The sequence below is a fragment of the Oncorhynchus mykiss genome, chromosome 4 (genome assembly GCF_057628025.1).
Source record: "Oncorhynchus mykiss isolate SJ-2025 chromosome 4, ASM5762802v1, whole genome shotgun sequence".
Lineage (NCBI taxonomy): Eukaryota > Metazoa > Chordata > Actinopteri > Salmoniformes > Salmonidae > Oncorhynchus > Oncorhynchus mykiss.
The window spans coordinates 28655001-28671227 of record NC_143025.1 but is presented as its reverse complement, the minus strand read 5'-3'; the positions used below and the strand labels follow the sequence as shown (position 1 = coordinate 28671227).

General features: G+C 45.2%; 1 protein-coding gene across 2 annotated transcripts in view; it reads right to left on the bottom strand.

Annotated features, from left to right (window-relative positions):
- Positions 1 to 539: 539 nt before the first annotated feature.
- plpp3 (phospholipid phosphatase 3) overlaps positions 540 to 16227 on the bottom strand; it is a 40770-nt gene continuing 25082 nt past the window's right edge. Inside the window, exons 2-7 of one of the 2 annotated variants that reach the window (XM_021599321.3) lie at positions 16073 to 16227; positions 14123 to 14215; positions 13812 to 13999; positions 13630 to 13687; positions 9410 to 9586; positions 540 to 3086 (exon numbers count right to left, since the gene is read on the bottom strand). The exon at positions 16073 to 16227 is cut by the window's right edge and continues 3 nt beyond it. In XM_021599321.3, coding sequence (XP_021454996.2) covers positions 2958 to 3086; positions 9410 to 9586; positions 13630 to 13687; positions 13812 to 13999; positions 14123 to 14215; positions 16073 to 16227 — 800 coding nt within the window. In that variant the 3' untranslated portion in view covers positions 540 to 2957. The remainder of the gene's footprint in view (positions 3087 to 9409; positions 9587 to 13629; positions 13688 to 13811; positions 14000 to 14122; positions 14216 to 16072) is intronic. The other variant, XM_036969231.2, reaches the window with a different exon arrangement.

Below are 16227 nucleotides of genomic sequence, written 5' to 3'. Positions count from 1 at the left end.
TATGTGTGTGTAAATTACACCCGTATGACCTAAATACTTATAATTACAGTACTTCCAGTCCTATTTCCTATGGTGTCTGTGGTGTTTGTTGTTGACTGGAACTGTTGCTGGTGTCTGTGCTAACACATTTTACCTTCAAGAAAAGTATAAACACTATTTTAAAAATGGGAGGTTCTTCTCGAGTCCAGCTCCTGTGCCAAGATAGATGTGTGTAGAATACTACCTTCAGTAACAATTCAACAGAACAACAAAGTGTTGTTCATGACATAAGTGTTGTCAATATCTTACTATGCTAATGTAAAGAAATATAGACAAATATGACTCTCAAGTTGTTGCAGTTGACATAAGCTTTTATAACATTTTGGCCACGTTTTGAATCGTGTTATGACACTTATGGACGCTCTTAAGACACTGTTACGGAGTTGTCATGAACAACACTTCAAGTGTTACCTTATTTTCATTAGACCCAGTTCAGACATGAAACTGACACTACAGACCATCAACATAAACCCATACAGTCAAGACTAGACTTCACATAGTTGTGTTTATAATGGGATTTTTATTTAAAACCACATGTAGTAGAGCTAAGTACATTAAGCAGAAACAAAAATGTTGCTAATAATTATTTTGTACAAAATGAGACAATACAAAAATACTAATAGTGAATTTTAATACAATTGTAGGTTTGTTTTCAATGCAAATTAAAAACTTACTACCACAAATCTACAATATTTGAGTTAACTAAATAAAAAAATCTGTAAATCAATGCTTTTTAAGCAGCACTTGGTAGAGAACAGAGGTTGTCGTTTCATAGTGGACAATAGTTAAACATAAGAAATAATATCTTACACAGTTAATTTTTGTGAACTATACATTATTTATATATTTATAAAATGAAAAGGAAAGGGTTTGCCAAAAAGATAGGACGGACTAAACGTGATTAGAAAGATGTGCAACGTTTTGAAGTGGTGATGTTGAGAAGATGTCTTAGGCTCCCTCCAGAATGGCACCCTATTCCCTATCTAGTGCACTTATTTTAGCCAGAAGTGCATCCTATAGGGAATAGCATGCCATTTGAGATTTGCCCTGAGTAAGCTGAAGTGTAAAATAAAATGACTGATGGGGAGCAGTTAGTTAATGACATGACTGGACTAGCACTGAACATGTTAAAGATGCATCGTAGCAGAAAATACAAATATTAAATCCACAGTTTTCTAACGTTCTCTGGACAGGGTCTCAGTCCTCCACCTCTGGCCCCCTCTGACACACACACGCACACACACACACACACACACACACACACACACACACACACACACACACACACACATATAGTGGCACACATTCTTGGCACAGACAATGGTGTGTGTGAGGAGGGTTCATTCTACACACACACTACCCGGAGGGTTCATCAAAGACACACACACACACACACACACACAAATACACAGGACACACAAACCTATACACATCACACATACACAAAAGCAGAGACACTGGCAGGCACCAACACAGTAACACACAGGACACATACATACATACCGCTAACGAGTGATTGGATGGGCCAGAGCCCCTCCCTGCCAGCGGAAAGAGCCCCTACCCCATAATGTCCCAGTTTAGCTGTCAATCAACCCTGTGTCCATGGTGACAGACCACACCCCCACATACGCAGCCAATCAAGCGGCAGCATGGCACAGCCACGCCCCCAGACAGGGTGACAGGTGGCTGAGAGATATTTACCTCCCCCTCCTCTTCCTCCCCCGAATCCCCCAAACTAATACCAATCAATATCCCTACTCTTTTAACATCTCTCTTTCAAGAACCCCCGCTTCATCCACCCCCCTCTTTCAGAAAGCATCATCCCAGGTTAGGTTACCCAGAGGGGCAGCTAGAAGAGCCTTGTCGAACTGAGAACTAGACTAGTCCAACTACTACTTCTACTTGGTGGTATGAGCTAGAGTAGTATGGGTCTGGTTCCTCTCCAGGTCTCTTCCTTCTCTAGTAGTAGTCAGTAGCTGGTGGACAAGTTAACTATTTACAGGTTTACTTTATCCCTCTACGTCACGTGTCACACTCATTCAACGGAGGGCAGAGTGCCTGCGGGTTTCCGCTCCTCCCTTGTACTTGATTGATTAATTAATTAATAAGTCACTAATTAATAAGAAACTCCGCTCACCTGGTTGTCTAGGTCTTAATCGAAAGGAAATACCAAAAACCAGCAGACACTAGGCCCTCCATGGAAAGAGTTTGACACCCCTGCTCTATGTGATCATCAACAAGTGTTCTAATAGCTGCTCCATCTGGTGGCGAGTAGTGATAATTGACAGTCAACTGGATTATAGTGCTGTAAGTTATTCTGCTCTATATTGTTACTCATATACTGTATGTGTCGTTTGCTAGTAATTTTGCAGTAATATCGTTCCTATCACTAAGGAAGTTGTTATCCTATGTCAAGGCCTCAGACAGAGACTGTCTTTCTTTCCTTGCTTCATTCATTCACTCATTCATTTATTTTTTTTACACTTTTTTCCCTTTGTGTAGTGACAAAGTGTTCTGTTTCAGTGGCTCTGCACTGCTGTCTGTAACTTCTTGTCTTTTAGCTTTTGAGTCTTCTTTTTGCTCTAACTTGGGCTCAAATCAGAATAGTAGTAATAACAATAGTAGTTAAAGAATCTGGATAGTGAGAGTGGTCTCTGCAGGGCAGGTCTCAAATAACAAGCTATTTCCTAAGTAGTGTGATAACAACGCGTGATAAGTAGTGCACTACTTTGGACCACAGCGCGTGATAAGTAGTGCACTACTTTGGACCACAGTGTGTGATAAGTAGTGCACTACATAAGGAACAGAGTGTGATATGAGACACGGCGACAGTCTCTCTGGTCGCTACATTCTACTGTCCAATGGGAGGCAAACAGTGCTGTGTAGGCTCCTCGGTCATGGGAAGGGCGGGGCCTGTCTCACACCATGTTGTGGTGGTTGTTCCGCTCGATGATGTCAGCAGGGGGGAGGAGCTCCTTCTTGATGGGGGAGGGAGGGGTTGAGGCAGGCTTCACCCTCGGCTTGAACAGGTCAGATACATAGAACACCTAGAGAGTGATAGAGATAGAGAGAGAGATAGAGGGAGAGAGAGGTGGAGGGAGAGGGAGCGAGAGAGAGATAAAGTACCTACACATAATAAGCAGCTATAATGAGGAATTTGACCAGAGGAAATGACTGAATATGGCTCACAGTGACCACAGCCCTACATCATCATCATCATCATCATTAGGACTGGAACACAGTGAGCCAGGCGTTTCTCCCTTCCTCAGCCCTCTCTCCACCCTCTTCCTCCCACTCCCCCTCAGGTAGTGAGCTCACTGTGCCCTAGCGTGGGAGGCAGAGGGAGGAAGAGAAACGGAATTGCCAGTCTCTTCCTGAGGTCACCGCTCTATCCTTCTCTTTCACCCATCTCCTCCCTGAGAACTAGACTAGTCCCCTCTCCTCCCCACTCTTTCCACCATCCGCCTCACCCTTGGTCTCCCGAGAGGGAGGAAGAGATATGGAGGTCCTGATGACATCATCGGGCCAAACAGGAAACCGGGAAGACTGGGCAGGAAGTGGGCCTATGGAAAAGGCTCTTAGCAACAGGATTATCAGCCCTTAGCAATGGGATATTACAATTTAAGCCCTGAAGACCCCTTCTCTCCTTCACTACTCCTTCCTTCTCTTTCTCTCCATTCTTCTCTTCCTCTTTTCCCCTTCTTTCTCTCCTCCTTACTTCTTTCCTTCTCCCCCACATCCAAACAGGCTCAGCTGATGGGGACCGATATAAAGGTGAGGGGTCATATTCCAGACCGCCTGCTGTCAGAGCATGACCTTTAACAGCCTTTACTAATGACCTTTGACGGAGTCATGACATCATCATAGAGAGACCCATAATAGACTCTACCAGCTCAAAAACACACAAAGACACTTCACTAGAAAAAAAGGCCCTGTGTGTGTGTGTGTGTGTGTGTGTGTGTGTGTGTGTGTGTGTGTGTGTGTGTGTGTGTGTGTGTGTGTGTGTGTGTGTGTGTGTGTGTGTGTGTGTGTGTGTGTGTGTGTGTGTGGATTCGTACATACAAATGTAAATTCATATGTGGCGTGTTAGAGTTTATTTGTATTTTTACAAGGACAGTGCACATTAATCAATGTTTCAGTAAAAGGGCCGGTTACAATAACAATACAGACAATCAATGAGCAGTGAGCCCATGCAGAGCAACATAGGACAAGCAAAACATTTCATGCAGACAGAGCAACATAGCACAAAAAGCAACAAGACAAAATCCATAAAAGCTACAAAGTGTTTCCACACCTCACAAGCTACAGACAACAGACAACATGAAAAGTGGCAATACACTACTAGGGATTATGTTCACAAGTCTGATTAGCCATGTCTTCGTGTTTTTTGTGAAAGTGTGATAGGTGCTGCAGTTATGTGTGTCTGATGGCAGTGTATTCCAGACATGGGAAGCTCTCACAGAGAAACCAGATTGACTAAAGGTGCTTTTCCTTAAGGGAACTATACAGTCACCTCTCATGGCAGACCTTGTGGATCTGCTGCCATATGTTTGGGTTTTCTGTTTAACAAAAGTACTGATTGGATGGGGAGCCAGGCCATTTAGGATGTTGAATACAAGACATGCGTCGGTGTATTGCACAAGATTTTCCCAACTCAGGAGCTCATGCTTTCTGAGGATGTAACAGTGATGATGGCTATTGGACTTCCTATCAAGCACTTTGAGAGCCTGTTTGTAGACAGACTGAATGGGTTTTAAAGTTGCACAGCAAGCTTGGGCCCAACTAGTCAAGCAGTATGTTAAGTGGGGGAGTATCATAGATTTAAAGTACAGTTTTTCTACCTCTGAAGTCAAACCATTTAGTATAAATCGGAAATTAGCTTGGTTGAATTTGGTGATTTGAATTACTCTTTTCACCTGCTTTTTAAAAGAGAAGTTGGAATCAAGTATGATGCCAAGGTACTTAAAATCAGATACCACCTGGAGCTTCTCCCCTGACACATAGACATCTGGCTCAGTAACATCAGTTGCCCTCTTTGTGAGGAACATGCTGTTTTTTTCACATTGAGATGCAAACACGAGTCACTGAGCCACTTCGTGACCTGGACCATTCCAGTAGTGAGTTCTTGTGCAGCTTGTTGTTTGCTCTTTGCATGCACATATATCACTGTAGCATCTGTGTGTAGCAGCGCTTTGAGCAGAGTGGTGAATGGTATCGTATATCTGCCCACTACAGTTAAAGATGTGGGCGGCATTCCAAAACCCTTCCTCAGACGGGATGCATTCCAAAACACTGTCCTCACAAGGACCTAGTCATCCAACCAGAGCAGGCCTTGTCCCCCTGCTGACCATCTCTGACCTCTCACCCCTGGCTGGTCGTAGCATTATCACAGCAAAGAGGCTTCCTGTGCACGCACACACACACACACACACACACACACACACACACACCACCTTCCAGCCTATTGTGTGAGAAATGCAGACTCAGCAGCAGACACCAGGAGAGTAGGGGAATGTGTGCTCCTAAATATGGTCCTGCTGGAAACATGCCAGCGGAACATTTAAAGGGGGCACACTGTCTCAGGGAGTCAGGGAGAAGTCTGGTGTGTATAGAGTGTGATAGATAGAGGATACAGTCATCCCCACTGATGGAGGCGTGTTTCGTCCCGCTATCCCTCCTTTCATCAGACCGCTCCATCACTGCGTACAGCCTGGCACGGGTCTGCATTTGCCGAGGCGAGATTGCAGTCATAATACTATTTTTGACGGCAGTCTGCTAGTCATGTTTAGAGTCCTCTGTCACACCATGTGAATCACGAAGACACTGAGTCAGACATTGTGGCATGGCAGGAAGGAAGTGAGCATGTCTAAAATGAACAAGCACAGCTCACTGTGTTTTGTAGAATACAGCGCCTGATACAACCTGTGGCTTTCATCAGAACCTACCACAGCTCACTGTGTTTTATAGAATACAGCGCCTGATACAACCTGTGGCTTTCATCAGAACCTACCACAGCTCATAGCGTGTCTAAAGCAAACCTCTTGCTCCTACAGCGTGGTGTGTGTGTGTGTTTTTCTAAAGCTAACCCCTCGCTCAGAGACCGCATGAGATAGCAGTATGGGGAATTGTCAGATTATATATAGAGACCTTCAACATCACTAACAGAGAAGCCTCTATACACTGAGTATACTAAACATTTGGAGCACCTGCTCTTTCCAGGACATAAACCAGATGTATTTAACCCTACGAAGTCCGGAGCCTGCTGGTTTTCTGTTCGACCTGATAATTAACCCATCAGTCGGAGCCTGCTGGTTTTCTGTTCGACCTGATAATTAACCCATCAGTCGGAGCCTGCTGGTTTTCTGTTCGACCTGATAATTAACCCATCAGTCGGAGCCTGCTGGTTTTCTGTTCAACCTGATAATTAACCCATCAGTCGGAGCCCTGTCTAAGCCGGGGGAGGGGGTTCTGCTAAGCTATGCGGAATTGTTTTAAGAAGGTCATACCAAGGATCATTTAGTTATTTGATTTTGGATTTTATATTCTACCAAAAATATATATTTTTATAAAAAAGTATTTTTGGCCTTATTGCTATTAGCCCATACAAACGCATTGAATAACAGATTCACTACATGGAACAACAAATAATCCCCCACAAAAAATCTAAAGGAAGTTCATTCTGAAGTGTCTCTCCTATATCTGAGAGATAAAATAAAGATCAGGAGGACATCGACCTTAGTGCATTAATTGCACACACCTGGTCAAAATCAGTCCCTGATTAGAGGGGAGCAATGAAAAAATGCAATGGAACTGGCTTCGAGTTGAATTTGAAGGACATGCAGTAGACTGACCAGGTGAAACCTATGATCCCTGTTTATCGTTGTCTCTGATTGGGTTTCATATTTAGGTAGCCATTTTCCCATTGTGCTTTGTGGGATCTTGTCTAGATATAGTTGCCAGTGAGCATTATTATTAGCGTTTTTTTTCTTTATTTTTACCACGCTGCATCTTGGTCTGCTCCTTATGACGAATGTGACACCAACATCCTTGTGGAATGCTTTCGTCACATTGTAGAGTCCATGTTCCAGACGAATTGCGGCTGTTCTGAAGGTGTCCCTAATGTTTTGTAGACTGACATGTCTGTGTGCTTCTATAGAAGTTCTTCAGACATCAGAAAAGGCCAGTGGGTGAGAGTGGTATGAACATGCAGGTACCTTCATCTCTCCACTGTAGCTTATTGAGAGGGTTAAATACCTCTAAATTGCTAGAATCCCCCATATCTCCACCTCCCTCCCTCCCACTCTCTTAACAGCCCCTCTAAAGTGATCCCAGATGTTTCTGTGTCTCAACTCTGATTGGAGAAGGCAGCAGCGTCGTTAAACTAGCTAAGCCGATAGCCGCGACCTGCAGCAGTGTGTGTATGTGTGTGCAGGTCTCTTGGCTGTCGCGCTGAAGAATAGCTGAGCTCTCTATGAAATACACATATACACAGAGCTAAGAACTCCTCCCTCTCTTCTCCTTCTGCCTTTCTCTCCTCTTCCCTATCGCTCCTCCCTCTGTCCTCTCATTCGTACAGTCTTAGAAAAAAGGGTTCCAAAAGGATTCTGTGGCTGTCCCTATAGAATAACCTTTTCTGGGGTTAGGTAGAACACTTTTGGGATCCATGTAGAACCCTCTGTGGAAAGGGTTCTACTTGAAAAGGGTTCTAATTGGAAGCAAAAGGGGTTCTTCAAAGGGTTCTATGAGGACAGCCGAATAACCCATTATCTGAACTCATTTCAGTATATGTTGATGTTTCTCTTATCAATATTTATATGGTTCCAGATGATTGACAGGGCAATAAGAACAGCGTACACAGTTTAGATTGGACCAGAACCTCTCCCACAACCTCTCCTACCTAGTGGAGTTTTGGGCAGGGAAGGGAAGGTTCTCTAAGTTCAGCCTGGTAGAAACGTTCTTAAAAAGAAAAGGGGTGCTGTCAGTACCCCAGCCCAGCCCTGGCAATATGTGTGTGTGTGTAAAGGTTGCCAGAGTGGTGTGTGTGGCAGTGCCAGAGATATGTCAGTAGCTGAGTCTAGGCGCCACCATGGCCTCTCCCACTTTATGAATCTAACCATTTCCATTCCTGAACTGAATGGGGGCAAGGCAGGCGTGTGTGTGTGTCATGCTGAGGTGATAAAACCAGAGCAGCCAAATAAAAAACAAACAAATAATTAACAACCTCATTTTTGTTTCAAAGTCCAATCTCCCCGATCTCTCTCTCTCTCTCTCTCTCTCTCTTTCCCCTCACCCAAAAGTTTTCCTTGGCAACATACAGCTTATAAAGCTATGATGGTTACAGATTGTAGGGACTCTCGCTCTCCCTCTCTCTCTCACACACACACACACACACACACACACACACACACTCCTGGGGAGCTGGCTCCAGGCAATGTGCTATTCATTAAAGGGAATCAGATTCTCTTCACTTCGGAGCCTGTTTTTTTTTCACAGAGGGGTAGAGAGAGAGAGGGGGAGGTAGAGGGAGGTAGCAAGAGAGAGAGAGAGAGAGAGAGAGAGAGAGAGAGAGAGAGGTAGAGGGAGGTAGAGAGAGAGGTAGAGGGAGGTAGAGGGAGAGAGAAAGAGAGAGGTAGGCGAGAGAGGTAGATAGAGAGGTAGAGGGAGAGAGGGGGGTAGAGGGAGGTAGCGAGAGAGAGGGAGTGGGAGAGAAAGAGAGAAAGGTAGGGGGTAGAAAGACTGAAAAAGAGAGAGCAAGGAAAGGGGAAAGGCGGAGTTGAGAGAGAGAAAAAGTAGGGGAGAAGATCTGGAGAATGTCTTGTAGTAGTTTAATGCCTCAATACATTCTCTCTCTCTCAGCCCTAATATCTCTGATTACCTGATCTGGTCTGACTCACAGCAGACTAATCTTGACCTCTAACCCTAACCCTTACAGTCACAATACAATAGATTACTAACAGTGACTCATCATGCAGTAGGCCAGCGTTTATTAGTTCTGATCCTGGGGACCCAAAGGAGTGTTCAGTTTAGTTTTTTTCTCTAGAACTACACACCTGATTTAAATAATCAACTCATCAAGCTTTTTGAACTGGGACTGAGTGGAATCAGGTGTGTAGTGTTAGGGCAAAAACAACATGTACCTCCCTACTAGTGGAATCAGGTGTGTAGTGCTAGGGCAAAAACAACATGTACCTCCCTACTAGTGGAATCAGGTGTGTAGTGCTAGGGCAAAAACAACATGTACCTCCCTACTAGAGGAATCAGGTGTGCAGTGCTAGGGCAAAAACAACATTTACCTCCCTACTAGTGGAATCAGGTGTGCAGTGCTAGGGCAAAAACTAAAATGTGGGTGTTTGTGTGTGTCTGTACTCACTATGCAGTAGGCCACCAGGGCGCCCTGTACAAAGCCGGCCAGTACATCTGTGGGGTGGTGCTTGTGGTCGGAGACACGTGATAGGCCGGTGTAGAATGCCATCATCAGCAGCGTGAACTGGACGAGGGGGCGGAGCAACCGGGCACCTCTCCACGTGAACCTGGACTGGAGATAGAACTGATGGAGAGAGGGAGAAAGAAATAAAGGGAGAGAGAGAGAGAGTGAAAGGGATTATTATTTGAGTGGATGACCACAGAAAGACATTGAGCAGTATGTGTTTGATCTTACACAGAAAGATTTATAGTGTTACACAGACATATTTATAGTGTTACACAGACAGATTTATAGTGTTACACAGACAGATTTATAGTATTACACAGACAGATTTATACATCAGATATGAAGCACATGTGTAGATATGTATTTCATCAGGAGAAATTCCTTGGTAAAAGGGAATACGTGTGAAATATATTGTTTTATATTACTGAGATGAGTGTCTTTAAGAAGCCAAGGTCTCCCTCACCCCCTCTCTCACCCAACCACTCTCACCAAGTCCTAATAAGCAGACCTACAATAACAACAGCCCTGCCTAACTCCCGCTCCTCCCCCATAATGCCATGGATTCCCAGAGGAAGGTATGGAGGAGGCTGCTGGCTCTTCCTGGAAGACAAGCTCATCATTATTGTTGTCTTCGAGGAAGGAGAGGAAGGCACCCTCCCATTCCTCACTCCCTCTCTCCTCTCAGGGAGGTTTAGAGTTCTGGCTTCCGCAGGCAGTGGCGGACTTACCATTAGACAGAAGAGGCAATTGCCTCAGGCCTGACATCATCAGGGGCTTCGTGAACTGGTCATTATAATAAAATAAAATAAAAATTATAATCAAAACTGAATATAATAATAATTTATCAGCACGAGGCCCCGCCTCATACAGCCGAATAATAATTCATCATAAAATCAATGATTTCTTTCCATACATATCAATATTAATATAATCCACGTTTTTCTAATAGCCGCCTATTTAAATGCATGAATGTAATGCTGTGTAATAACATGATTGTAATGCTGTGTAATAACATGATTGTAATGCTGTGTAATAACATGATTGTAATGCTGTGTAATAACATGATTGTAATGCTGTGTAATAACATGATTGTAATGCTGTGTAATAACATGATTGTAATGCTGTGTAATAACATGATTGTAATGCTGTGTAATAACATGATTGTAATGCTGTGTAATAACATGATTGTAATGCTGTGTAATAACATGATTGTAATGCTGTGTAATAACATGATTGTAATGCTGTGTAATAACATGATTGTAATGCTGTGTAATAACATGATTGTAATGCTGTGTAATAACATGTACGTAATGCTGTGTAATAACATGATTGTAATGCTGTGTAATAACATGATTGTAATGCTGTGTAATAACATGAACATAATGCTGTGTAATAACATGAATGAATGATTGATTGAGACATATTGAAGCAGGTTAGGATAAAACAGGACAGTTCGATGGTGGATAGATTATACTGTATGAGGCTACTATAGCCGATACAAGAGTCAAGAGCAAAATAATACAATTGATTACATTATTACGTGCTAAATGTTTCTGATCAGTGATGAGCAAACTAATGAATGAGCTACCACCTCCACTTATTTGACCAGACAGAATTCAATTAACAATTGATTATCAGACAAGTCACTAAGTCCCCCCCTGTCCGCAGGTCTAGGGGGGGAACGGTGAAGGGAAGGAGGGAAAAGGTGGAGACCAGGCAAAAGGAAGAGGGTAAGACAGGAATATCTGTCCTTCAAAGCTATGATGTTTACTAGGCCTACTGTAGCAGTGTCAAGGGCTGTCCTAGTCCTAGAGAGATAGAGGCTGGAGTTCCAGTCCTGGTCCTAGAGAGATAGAGGCTGGAGTTCCAGTCCTGGTCCTAGAGAGATAGAGGCTGGAGTTCCAGTCCTGGTCCTAGAGAGATAGAGGCTGGAGTTCCAGTCCTGGTCCTAGAGAGATAGAGGCTGGAGTTCCAGTCCTGGTCCTAGAGAGATAGAGGCTGGAGTTCCAGTCCTGGTCCTAGAGAGATAGAGGCTGGAGTTCCAGTCCTGGTCCTAGAGAGATAGAGGCTGGAGTTCCAGTCCTGGTCCTAGAGATATAGAGGCTGGAGTTCCAGTCCTGGTCCTAGAGAGATAGAGGTTGGAGTTCCAGTCCTGGTCCTAGAGAGATAGAGGCTGGAGTTCCAGTCCTGGTCCTAGAGAGATAGAGGCTGGAGTTCCAGTCCTGGTCCTAGAGAGATAGAGGCTGGAGTTCCAGTCCTGGTCCTAGAGAGATAGAGGCTGGAGTTCCAGTCCTGGTCCTAGAGAGATAGAGGCTGGAGTTCCAGTCCTGGTCCTAGAGAGATAGAGGCTGGAGTTCCAGTCCTGGTCCTAGAGAGATAGAGGCTGGAGTTCCAGTCCTGGTCCTAGAGAGATAGAGGCTGGAGTTCCAGTCCTGGTCCTAGAGAGATAGAGGCTGGAGTTCCAGTCCTGGTCCTAGAGAGATAGAGGCTGGAGTTCCAGTCCTGGTCCTATAGAGATAGAGGCTTGAGTTCCAGTCCTGTTCCTAGAGAGATAGAGGCTGGAGTTCCAGTCCTGGTCCTAGAGATATAGAGGCTGGAGTTCCAGTCCAGGTCCTAGAGAGATAGAGGCTGGAGTTCCAGTCCAGGTCCTAGAGAGATAGAGGCTTGAGTGCCAGTCCAGGTCCTAGAGAGATAGAGGCTTCTGTGTGAGTATGAGATACATTTTCCCACCACAGACTGAGGAATGTCTTAGATAATTTGTTTTGTGTTTGTGTCCTAAGAAAAACAGCAATAAAAAAACAACAATAGTCTTCTCATAAGTTTAGTGGTTTCTTAGAAAATTCTACTCAAGAAGAGAGATGTTTTCTCTCTGACTCACATAATAACTACGGGACATATATAAAACACACAACTGAGAAAGAGATAGAGAGAGAAAGAGATTTCCTGCCGTCATTCCGCACCAGCACAGAATGCCTGTAATATTGTTTACTAGCCATCTATTTGAAAAACAGGATCCTTGGAGTGTGTGCTGATGCGTGTGTCGCTGTGTATAGTGTACAATCTGACTTGTTGGTCAGTTTCTATTTCCTAGGAGAGTTGGCTATTCTCTCCTCGCTCTTTTCCTTCTTCCCTCTCTTCTTGCTCTTCTGTGACTTCACCGCACTCCACCTCCCAGAAGACTTGTTCGTGGTTTAAATATCAAGCCTGTGCTCTGAAAGCACCACCTCTCTCCTTCCCTCCCTCTTTTACACTCCCTCTCTCCATTCTAACCGAGAGGCTGCCAGAGAGAGGCGGGGATATATCCAGAGCTCGCCACAAAATACCAAACAAAACCCCAGGAGGCATGGGCCAACCAACCATGCACACCCAACAGCCTGTACAACCCAGCTCAGCCAAGCTAAACCTAACCTAGCCCAGCCCAAAACACTGACTGAGTCACACTAGGTCAGTAGTGAGCATAGTTGTGTAAATATCTGCAGTCGTAATAGAGGAGAAGAGGGAACGAGAGATGGAGGGGATAAAGAGGGGAAGGCGAGACAAAGAGATAGGGGGAGAGTGGGGGTAGTGGATGTAATACTAATTAGTGTGTTGGTAGGATGGAGGCCCCCCGGGGCACAGAAACTGACCTATGAACCACAACAGGTGGAGAGAGGAAGGGAGAGAGAGAAGGAGAGAGGAAGTGAGTTCAGCTGTTAAGAGGAAAAGAGGTGGAGAGCATCCATCCATCTAGCCATCCATCCATCCATCTAACCATCCATCCATCTATCCATCTATTCATCTATCCATCCATCTAGCCATTCATCTAGCCATCCATCCATTTATCCATCCTTCTAGCCATCCATCCATCCATCCATCCATCCATCCATCTAACCATCCATCCATCTATCCATCTATTCATCTATCCATCCATCTAGCCATTCATCTAGCCATCCATCCATTTATCCATCCTTCTAGCCATCCATCCATCCATCCATCCATCCATCCATCCATCCATCCATCCATCCATGAAGAGGAAAAGAGAGAGACTTCAGCTCATTAAACCTACTTCCCATAATGCTCTCTGTCATCTGCACTCCATTGTTTCTGTGTACCACAGTGTGTGTGTGTGTGTGTGTGTGTGTGTGTGTGTGTGTGTGTGTGTGTGTGTGTGTGTTACTCACAGTCAGGTAGAGCATAGTAAACATAGAGAAGGAGGCATGTCCTGAGAAGAAGGATTTCCTGAAAAACAAACAAACGTGTACCACCATGAGGGCAGACACCAACAGAGCACAGTATGGAGTATCACATAGTAGAGGGGGCCAGGACTCAGTGTGTGTGTGTGTGTGTGTGTGTGTGTACTGACCTGGCCTCCTGTACTTTGCTCTCAGGGCCATTACAGGTGTAGGAGGTGATGTATCCAAGGGAACAGTTGATGGCTGACCAGTCAGGATTACACACATCCAGGAAATGAGGTCTCATTCTGCCCACTGACACCTTGGCAATGTCTGTGAACGACTGGCTGATGGCACATCCAAATATAAACACTCCAACCTGGAGGATGCAAACAACCATTAGTACCACGGTGTACAACTATTAGCATGAACACATTTAGGTATTTTTGTATGTATCATTTATGGTCTGTCTCTACCCTCCCACACCTCTACTGGTACTCACCTGTTTGTAGAGAGATGAGACATAAGGGTTCCCAATGAAAGACTTAGATCCCTCTCTGCGATGGTGAATCCTGTAACACTCTCCTATAACAATCTATATAGAGGAGAGGAGAGGATTTGCAATGAAAAGGTGGAAAGAATTGAACCTTACAAACAAACTCTTGATGATGCTCCGATGAGTGATACTGTCAACTCTCATGCTGTTAGGTCAAACACGCATGCATGGACACAGTGACAATCTATCGTTAATCATTCTCATGTTGAGTAAGTGAAGACATGGATAAAACAGGGATGGAGAGACAGAGACAGTGAGGATGATGAATAGATAATAGACAGATGGAGAGATGAGCATGACCTGACGTTCCCTCAGGCACCACTGGTATGATAACTAATGACGAGGCTTTAATGACCGAGGAGCTGATGGAGGGGAGGAGGAGGGGATGAGATGGACAGATGACACCTCTAACAGAGACAGATAGAGATAACACAGCTTATATCTATGGCTCTGGCCTTAGCTCTGTGGGTTAACACTGTCTCATACAATCCTGCAGTGATGTTGTAACACTAGAGCTGAACTGTTCTAGCAGGGCTGGGCTGCGGTGGGGTACAGCCTAACCCCCCCCCCCCCCCCCCCCCCAAGAGACACAGGGGCACGCCATCCCGTTTGCAGACCCCCTGGACCTCCGAATGTCCACACACAACCCTCTGTGCAACAACCACCCACCCTCTCCTCTCTCACTATATCTCTCCTTTCCTCTGAGACAGCTAGAGATCTACTGTACCTCAACATTCTCCCCATATACTATCCATCTCTCTCTCTCTCTCTCTCTCTCTCTCTCTCTCTCTCTCTCTCTCTCTCTCTCTCTCTCTCCCTCGCTCTCTCTCTCTCCCTCCCTCCCACTCTCCATCACTCTCCACGCTGCCTATCTCATCCCACTGTGCAGACAGAATCTGTCAGGGATGGCAGCAGGAGATGGAGGGAGAGAAGGGGGAGAGGAGGGGAGAGGAGGGGGTTTCCCTGGGGAAAACACAGCCAAGAGGCCATGCTAGGAAAGTGTGTGTGTGTGTGTGTGTGTGTGTGTGTGTGTGTGTGTGTGTGTGTGTGTGTGTGTGTGTGTGTGTGTGTGTGTGTGTGTGTGTGTGTGAGAGAGAGTTTCTGCATGCGTGTGTCCGAGTAGGATTGGTGTCAGAATCACAGGAGACACCACTAATGATATACAGATGTGTGGACTCCACCAGCTTACCCACACCATGAGCTGTGAGAACACACACACACACACGCACACACACACACATACACTCCTGGTTTGAATAAGCCGAAGCGCTGAGCTGGTAGCTAGATTGTACCACCATGAGGGCAGACGCCAACAAAGCACAGTCTAGGGTCTCATATAGTAGACAGGGCTAGGACTCAGTGCAGGGTGTGTGTGTGTGTGTGTGTGTGTGTGTGTGTGTGTGTGTGTGTGTGTGTGTGTGTGTGTGTGTGTGTGTGTGTGTGTGTCTGTGTGTGTGTGTGGTGAGCGAGGGCACTGGGGGCACCAAGCCTTGAGGGCAGGCAACAAGAGGCATGGAAATGAAGTGTATCACATCAACAGCTCAAACCAGGAGTGTATGTGTGTGGTTCAAATGCACACACACACACACACACACACACACACCCTCCCTCACTCATCAGAAGAATGGAAACAGTCTGGAGCCAGTGCTGGTATGGCGATGGAAAATTACTTCACACAGAGCACACAACACATGAAACAACACATACATAGACAGACAGACAGACAGAGAGACAGACAGACAGACAGACAGACAGACAGACAGACAGACAGACAGACAGACAGACAGACAGACAGACAGACAGACAGACAGACAGACAGACAGAGACATGGAGGGATGAGTATGGAGTATGAAGTGAGGGAGAGGAGAGGAGTGATAGTAAGAGAGGTAGACTTACAGAGAGGATGGCAATAAGAATGCCAGCAGCACAGAGCACAGCATCGCTGATAGTGTCTCCATTTTTATATGGGTACCGGATGGACTCGTCAGAACAGTAAAAACCTCTCTGGTACGGCCGTATGGTGCTAGACTCTATTATCAGGAAGGGCAGGC